Source organism: Lepisosteus oculatus, chromosome 10 (genome assembly GCF_040954835.1).
Source record: "Lepisosteus oculatus isolate fLepOcu1 chromosome 10, fLepOcu1.hap2, whole genome shotgun sequence".
NCBI classification, from domain to species: domain Eukaryota; kingdom Metazoa; phylum Chordata; class Actinopteri; order Semionotiformes; family Lepisosteidae; genus Lepisosteus; species Lepisosteus oculatus.
In genome coordinates this window covers 41498087-41506413 of record NC_090705.1, presented here as the reverse complement: position 1 = coordinate 41506413, position 8327 = coordinate 41498087, and the positions used below count along the sequence as shown (strand labels likewise).

General features: G+C 41.4%; 1 protein-coding gene across 1 annotated transcript in view; it reads right to left on the bottom strand.

Annotated features, from left to right (window-relative positions):
• Positions 1-4792: 4792 nt before the first annotated feature.
• lars2 (leucyl-tRNA synthetase 2, mitochondrial) overlaps positions 4793-8327 on the bottom strand; it is a 60355-nt gene continuing 56820 nt past the window's right edge. Inside the window, exon 21 of the mRNA XM_015357004.2 lies at positions 4793-6220. Within this exon, the coding sequence (XP_015212490.2) occupies positions 6041-6220 (180 nt within the window). The 3' untranslated portion in view covers positions 4793-6040. The remainder of the gene's footprint in view (positions 6221-8327) is intronic.

The following is an 8327-nucleotide window of genomic DNA, read 5'->3' as shown; positions in this document are numbered from 1 at the left end:
GACTTGAAGTACTTAAATATCGGCGCCAGGGTAAACTTGTACCAAGCTCCTACAACCATCTGGATATAAAAAAAATAACCTCGTGTTCTCAACCTTTATTGCTAAAATAATACAATTCATCTATAGAGTGAATTTCATCCTGAGGGATTCCATTAAAAATACACCCTGAAGATTATTGGGTTTACTAGACTAGACTTTCCTCCTCTGATAATATGCCCTGCTTAAGGCAAATGTAATTTAATTCCATTACTCTGTGCGGGATATTGCTTTAAGGGCTCCACAATACTACATGATAACACTTCAAATATTGACACCAAGCGCTGCCTCTTATCAGTCATCATATCCTGTGCCTGTGTTTGTTTTATTCTGCTCCATCGGACTCGGATTGTAATGAACAGGAATTATAAACATTTCCGTAACCTTGGCTTTTGTAGTGTTTGCCATTCCTCATAGCTTGGCATTATGTGCAAAATGTAAAAAGTCCAGCAAAGTCAAACTCATTAACGGCTTTATTTATGGTGACTCTACTATATAATCCAACTGTATCTTGAATATAGTATAATTTAATTCAGTCACATGCCTTATCTTGAAGCTCTACTAAGAGAGTCCCCTTTTATTTTTTTATTCTACTATTAATGTTGAGCAGAAACTAAACTCTTTTTAGTGTAAAGTACAAAAAAACTGTCGTCACTGAATTCTTAGCTATAAACATTGTCTCTCGGATAAATGTCTTACAAAAGCCTTGCCTTTTCAGAACACCGAATCACACTGTACGGAATATAGTTCAAAATACTCAGGGAAGGTTACAGTGTGTTTATAGAAAATGATGGATTATTGAGAGGCACTGATACATTGAGTACCGGTTAAATTTGTGCACGCCTTTGTTGCTTTGTTATAGAAAAATGATATTGAAAACGGCTTTGGTCATATTGCTTATGAGATTCACATTCCTGTTCCGGGAAATCTGACATCTTTTAAGCAGATCTGAGATGCATCCTCCTGATAAAGTAAAGTTGCTGACACCCTTACGCTCTTTTGCCGATTCAAACTCTTACTTATTTGTACAAAAAAAACACCGTTTTCTTAGCACACATTCGCCGATTTAACCTCCAGTATCTGTCGAGAGAATTCTTCCCTTCTGATCATGTCCCATTTGGCTGAAATACAAATGTATCAACATTTATAAAGTGAATTATTGTGATTAAAACATGAATGCTAAAAACAGAAAACATTTATAGGAGCAGGAAGTGCCAGTACAAAAATGCGTAGGAAAACTAGCTCCATCGTAGGGTTGAGGGAAATGTTTCATAGTGGTACATTGAATCGTTCTTCTAATAGGTTATCAAAACCATACCCACAAAAACACAGACTTCACATCCACTACAGTGGTTTGAGACTAATTTTGCATGATTATTAGAATTTGGGTATATTAGCATCTGTTTCAGAAACATTGCACCGAAACTGGAGTTATTCCCTAAACTTTTTTCAGCTTTTAGAAGATAGTTCAGCAGCGGCGCAGTCTTTATAACAACTTTGTTTTATAGATGTTTGAGGAAAAACACAATAGTACCTGTCGTGATGTAAACGATTCCTCCACATTACTGATCTGATTCAACCAATTTGGATTGACAGCTTGTTGTAGTTTTGGGGCGGCAACTTGGGGAACGAAGCGTGAGTAACTATTAATGACTTGAAGTATTCGGGTGACTTTCGGGGTACGCTGGGTTTGATTTTGATGCCAGAACTTACTCTCCAGAAATAAAGTCACAAGAACTTCAGGTTCCAAAGCGTAGACGGAACCTGGGGTTAAAGTCTTGCTTAAGTTGGCTAATTGTAAGTTTATACATCAAGGTTATTAACCTACTGAAAATAGCAGAATTCGGTCATTACGTTTAAGGAAGGAGGATGCACTATCGCGTCACACCTTGATTGAAATAAAAACACCAGGTTCTGACTACAACAGGACGCCTGTGTTACTGTGCTAACATGATGTCACGCCTTCCTAACTTCTGTGGAACATAAATATGCTTTGATACGCCCACTGGTAAAATAAATATCACTGCTGTTTCCATGCAGACATGTGGCCCCCTCTTACTCCAGACAAAAGGGCAGTCCCTCGTGAGTCCATGCAATTTGTTTTTGTCAAGGACTTGAGTACCTGAACAGGTATCACTGCCTCTTATTCTCACTAGAACGTGAAAACCTAAGTCAAACAACGGTATGTCAACAACGTGGTTTACATGTGTCTGGACGCTTTGCAGTAGCGTTTCCTTTATTTCCGCTGTTTGAACACGAAATGAACAGAAACGTAAAGCGTAATAAGAGGCAGAGTAAAATCAAGAGATGGAGGAACGACAAGACCTCTCACTTCACACACAGCTCGTTCAGGTAAAATACTGCAGCTTCGAAATTATTCTTGCACGTTGACGTGCATCTGCCACATACCTCATGTAGTTGGTGCTTCACTGTAGGGCGCAGTACTTATTTAGGGTGATTTGAGAACACTCCCTACTGGAAGAACTGGTCTCATGCTTTCAATACTTTCTAGAGATCTTGTATTGATCATTCTTTGACTGAACCTGTTGCTGGAGAAAACCGAAAAAAGCTGTTTCTTTCCACGTGATCACTAGGAAATGGTAGAACGAGGGTACCAGTGTTTTTTAAAATCATGTATCACACTGCCTACGTGTAGTATAAACAGGAGTGCGATGCGGAGCAGAGAGCAAGCAACAGAGGCAGTGTTTCTGAGTGCGAAAGCATAACAGGAAAGAATGAGTGGCTGCAGTGTCTAATAATAAACACTGCATGTGTGTAACAGTTTCCCCAGAATGCTGATTGTAAAACAATGAAGCTTTATTGTGCAATCTTACCATCACAAATAGCCAGGGATGACAAGTTACTTAATATCCAGTCTCTGCTATATAATAGTCAAATTGTGAAACGGGGGCAATATACCAAAATCTTCTAACTAGAGTACCCCACCCAGCTCATGAAAGACTTCTCTCTGTTAAAATTGCTTTGCTTTTCCACCAAATTACAACTTGAACGCGGCAATTTTCATCAGACCCAGTGCATCACAAAACGTAAACTTGGAAAACGAGCGTCGTTCTTGTTGTCTTGGAGATAGCTCTTAAAGTGATAATTAAACCTTCAGTGTAAAGCCCCAGTGTCAAATCCAATTTGACTCAAAGGGGCAGTTTATTCTGGCAGAGGGCAGCAGTCACATACTCAGAAGTTGGCTAAAGCTGCTTAAGTTTGTATTTCTGAAAGTAATGCATTTTGGACGTTTCTTTTAGAAAATAAGGGTGGGTGTGTAGCACAGGCAAACATATGACAGAGCAAACCATCATGATATCGTGCCCACTTTTTTTAGTCTTGTCTACCCTTCCTTTTCTCATGCACATTCTGAAGCAAATGCATATCACTGGCCTGATCTTTACAGAGCGGGTCCTGGTCAGTACTGGGATGGGAGACCACCCTGTTACTGTTTCAAGAGACCAGTAGGTCTCTTGGACCACCAGTACTGGTGGACCAGTAGGTGGTAATTTAAAAATATACATATTTCAGCACAAGTGAACTGGATTCCTTGCCTGGCCTGAGTTTTCTGATGAAGAGCTCTGGTGCACTATGAATCTCCTGCACACAATGAGCTGGGAGAAAGAAGAAGGGCAATTTCTGTTGAGAAATAAAGATAAACACTGTATTTGAGGGGATCTGTGTTAATTATTAAGTTTTCCTTTATTTTGCATAACCGTGCACTCAACACCCGCAGCACAAAGTAAAAATCTAAATTACTGTTTATCAAAGAAACCCCGTAACTTAGCATCAACCAAATTACTACACACTGCTTAGAAAGCCTGGAGTTGGCGACTGTAAGCTGAGTGGTTCTGATTAAAAAGAACACACACCCAAGGCGTTTCAGGCAAGCTGTTGCAAATCAATAGCACGCTGAAGTAATGACAGAATTTCAAGGCTGAACAGTCAGCTGACTCTAAATAAACGCAAAATACAATTAGTAATTTAACAGCGAGGACAGATTATTCTACCCAGCTTAGGGATGCCTCATTGCAAATATGATGCCCTGTACCTTGTTATTGACATTCTTCAGTCTCTATATGAATCAGACTTGCCCCGGAGGTGCATTCTGCTCCAGCCTTAATAGGTATAATCAGATGATTATTTACAGCAAGCCATGGAGTTAGGTTTAAAGCTATATAGAATGGCATGCATGCATTTTCTGAAATGCACTCTGCTGTTTATATCCTTGCATTATAATTGCAATCTGCCCACATTTCAGTATTATGCTCACGGCAATTTAAATACAGGAAAAAAAAAGGGAAGCTATACAGTCAAATGTTCTCAGAACAGCAGGCCATTTTAAACTGCACAAAAACCAAAATGAGAAATTTTAATACAGAGTGCAGGTTAAAGAGAGCTCACATATGCCCTGGCTTTTAAATGAAGAATCGTAAGTTAAAGAAAAGGAGTGTGTCAAAGTTCTTCTAATTCTCCGCAATCTACTGACTGGATGAGGTACTGAGATTCATACAACAATCACCGGCTTGATCTTGTTATAAATCGAGTGATGACCAAAATACAGAAATGGGCAGAACGGAAGCAGACAGCCAGTTTAGTCACTGCTGAATCCTTCATTTAGAATCGCCTATATAAAAACCTGGCAGGAACCACTGCATGTGCTATTGAGGTTTCTTTCAGTCTTCAGTGTACCTTTTTACAAAAATCTCTATTTCACGTGCGGTATTAAAAAAGCAGAGGATGAGGACACAGGAGGTTCATGCACTTAGGAAAGTTAACTTTAATGTTTTAGTAACTTAAAATTCTGAGATCTGATGGGAGTACAAGGTAGAAAAACCTCCAAATTCAATGACTCATCAGCATTGCTTAGATTTAAAATGTTCCCAGATCTGCTTCCATTTGACTGTCGGTTCCATAAAGTCACACGAGTACAGTACACAGCTGTGGTAGAATGACTCAGTTCTTAAAAGCAGCCAGGAGCCAAAACCTTCCCCAAGTGCGAAATTGCTTTTTCGGCAAACTTGGATCAAGACTGGAACAGAAGGAAAGTTTTGAAGGTTTTTTTTTTGTGGGTTTGCTTCAACTGAAAAAGCAGAGCCTAAAATCTCTTTAAATTTCTCCTTGAAATCTGTGAAATATTTCTAAAACGCTCCCAAACGAAGCGTTTTTTTTTTGCCGTCATTTGTTAATAGAAAATGAACTTCAACAACTGTGAGAAGGCGCCATGCAAAAAAAAAAGCCGTTTATTTTTTCTTCTTGGCCATTTTTTTACTCCCCATTTGTCACTGTCACAAAGTGGACTGCAATCCCAGGAGGCAGGAGCTGAAAGTCGCCCTCTAGCGAAAGCAGGTATGAGTCCCTTCTCATTGGACAGAGGGGCGGACCAATCCTACAATCCCCATTCCAGCACTCAGGCAGGGTCAGGGAACAACTCAGCGTGGTCCCAAAGATGAAGGTCACGACATGATCCGATACAGAGCGTGAGGCAGCACATATTTCAGGTGATTTTCCATTTTAAGAAAAGAATTCTGGAACGAGTAAGTTGGCAGATGTATTTTGTTTTAAAAAATCGCAGGTTTTTACATTACTCTTTATCAACACATGACATCACAAATATATTTCAAAAAAGAAGTGTTCGTTCCTAGTCCCTATAGTTGACGGGTCTCCCGGATGAATCTCTTTGTCCACACAATATGTGGATGAAACTCACACGTTAAGCAAAGTAACATCACGCCAGACTCCAGAAAAAGAGGAACATTTAACGAGAGCGTAGATGTGCGGGAGTCAGTAAGCCTGACTTGGGGGCTCACGCAGAACAGAATACAAAAGCATTCCGACATGCTAACAAGAAAAAAATATATTTTTGTTGGGGGGTGGGGGGGATGATTAGCTCAGTGTTTTTGTAAAAGAAAGCTCAATTTTCTGCAGGAAACAAAAAAACGGAACCACAGAGACCCGTCTTGACCCAACGGCGGCCTGGCCTTTCGAAAGGGATTGGTTTGTCTCAGTCCTCCACCAGGAAGTTGATGAGTGCAGCCCGGGGTGACAGGATGGCCTTCCTGATGGTCCTCTCCTTCAGATGCTGGACGCCCACCTGGCTCCTGAGGACCAGCTCGCGGACTTCGTCCTGATTCCTGGACGCCCCCAGGGGCACGCTCACCGAGCCGTACGCTTTGTTGTTAATCTGGGGACAGAAGGGGGAACCGCGGTGTGAGCGACAGGGCAGCTGCCGTCACCCAGACGTTCACATTTTCCTGCCCTGAAAACCCTGCAACCGTCCGGGCAGGGACATCTAACCGACTGGAAAAAACTGATGTCAGAGCCCCGGCCTCTCTGAGCTTCCCGCGGGTCTCCATGGACACACTGTGAGCCTGGGGATAATACCCAGACAAAGCCAGGATTTTTTAAAACCCTCCAGCTGGCGTTGAAAAGCATTGAGACTTCTATAAATTCTGAAACTTGGGCTACGCTAAATTGGAGGACTAACAGCTCTTGACAGTTTGGTGAACGGTATGAAACAGTAAAACAACCCCCTTGTCAGGCCTGCATGTCAGTGAACACATGAAAGTCAACTGAAAAACAAAATGAAAAACATATTCTTACTTACTCATACTTGACTGGCTGTACAGTCCTTTATTCCACAAGTTATTTGTGGAAATGTTTCTGCTGCTAAAAATATCAAAATTCGCTTTTTCTCAAGACAAGTTAAATCATTATCAAACTCCGTCAGAGTCGATGTGGGAGATTTTCTTTTTAATTTGAGGTATCCCGCCTTTATTCCCTTTAAGAGCACAGAATTCCCTGAAAAGCCGCTGTGGTTTAAACAAGCCCCTCAGCCACTGACTGCACATAATCGGTTACCAGATGCAGAAGGAGAAGCTCTGCCACACTGGCTATCTGGAGGGCCTGTGGTACAATCTGAAAGCCTAATTAAAGGGCCTCTGAAACTAAACCACTTCCACTGTCCCACTACAGTGCAAATTTCATCCCACTAGAAGCCCTTTCACTAGAACAGTGTTTCAGACCGTTTCATCTTTGGCTCTACATTACAGGACAGGTGTCTGTGAGGCCTGCGATCTTGGAAGAGATTAACTGTGTAGAATCTGATTAAAACCCAAAGCTTTGATATGCGATCACTGGCCACATTCTTTGAATAAGCCTCTTCAAGAATGCTGGCAGTCGATAAATGAAATAAAACTGCATGGATCACCTCATGGAGCTAGAATGTGAAAGAGATTGTCTGACTGGTGTCTCTTGAAATTAAAATTACACATTTCACCTAGGAATTTAAAAATCTCTTCAAGGTTTCTCATATGAACGTAACACATTAAAGATCAAGAGCTGAAGAGAATAATTTACCGATCCAGGAACTGAACAGCCGAAGCGTTATTCATCTGAGGTAAATTAAGTGAGTGAAAAAACGTCAGAATGACATTGATGGTGTTGTATGTGGAGTTAAACACATAGTACTAGAACTAAACCGAGGGCAGAACAACAATTCCCTGAATTCTGTAAATCACATAGTCCCGTTTAATAAATCCTTATGGAACCCACAGACAACCCAACTGTATTTAATACACAGAAACTGAAAGGAAACAAATATGGATTCAGCACTCCTGCTGTGTGTCTTTCTGTGTGTGTGAGTTTGTGTGAGCTGGCGTGTGCCTGTGTGTGTGTGTGTGTGTGTGTGTTTGTGTGTGTGTGTGTTTGTGTGAGCTGGCATGTGTTTGTGTGAGTGTGTGTGTGTGTGTGAGTGTGAGCTGGCGTGTGTTTGTGTGAGTGTGAGTGTGTGTGTGTGTGTGAGTGTGAGCTGGCGTGTGTCTGCGTGAGTGTGTGAGCTGGCGTGTGTTTGTGTGAGTGTGAGTGTGTGAGGTGGTGTGTGTCTGTGTGCCAGTGCGAGTGTGCACATGCAATATGAGTATCTGAGGACAGGCAGGGGATGAAGCCATTCATTAACACACTCTGTCCTCTCTGATACTCCTATGGCTTTGATCAGGATTTCACTGACTTCACTGACCCCTCCCCCAGCCTCACCATGGGATCATCTGACTGATCAGCCACACAGGTAAATAAAAAACTAAAGATCTGCACAGCATCATCAGAAACGCTCCCAGTCCTTCCATGTCTACAGAGCCGTGAAACGTTACTTTATTTTTAATACAGAAATGAATGAAATACAGAAGCAAGACATGTATTTTAGACTGCGGCATGGCTCGACTTCTCTAAAGGAAAAAATGATTTGCTGTTTGATGATTCACTCCTCTACACACTCTTGACAACGTTCTTAAGAC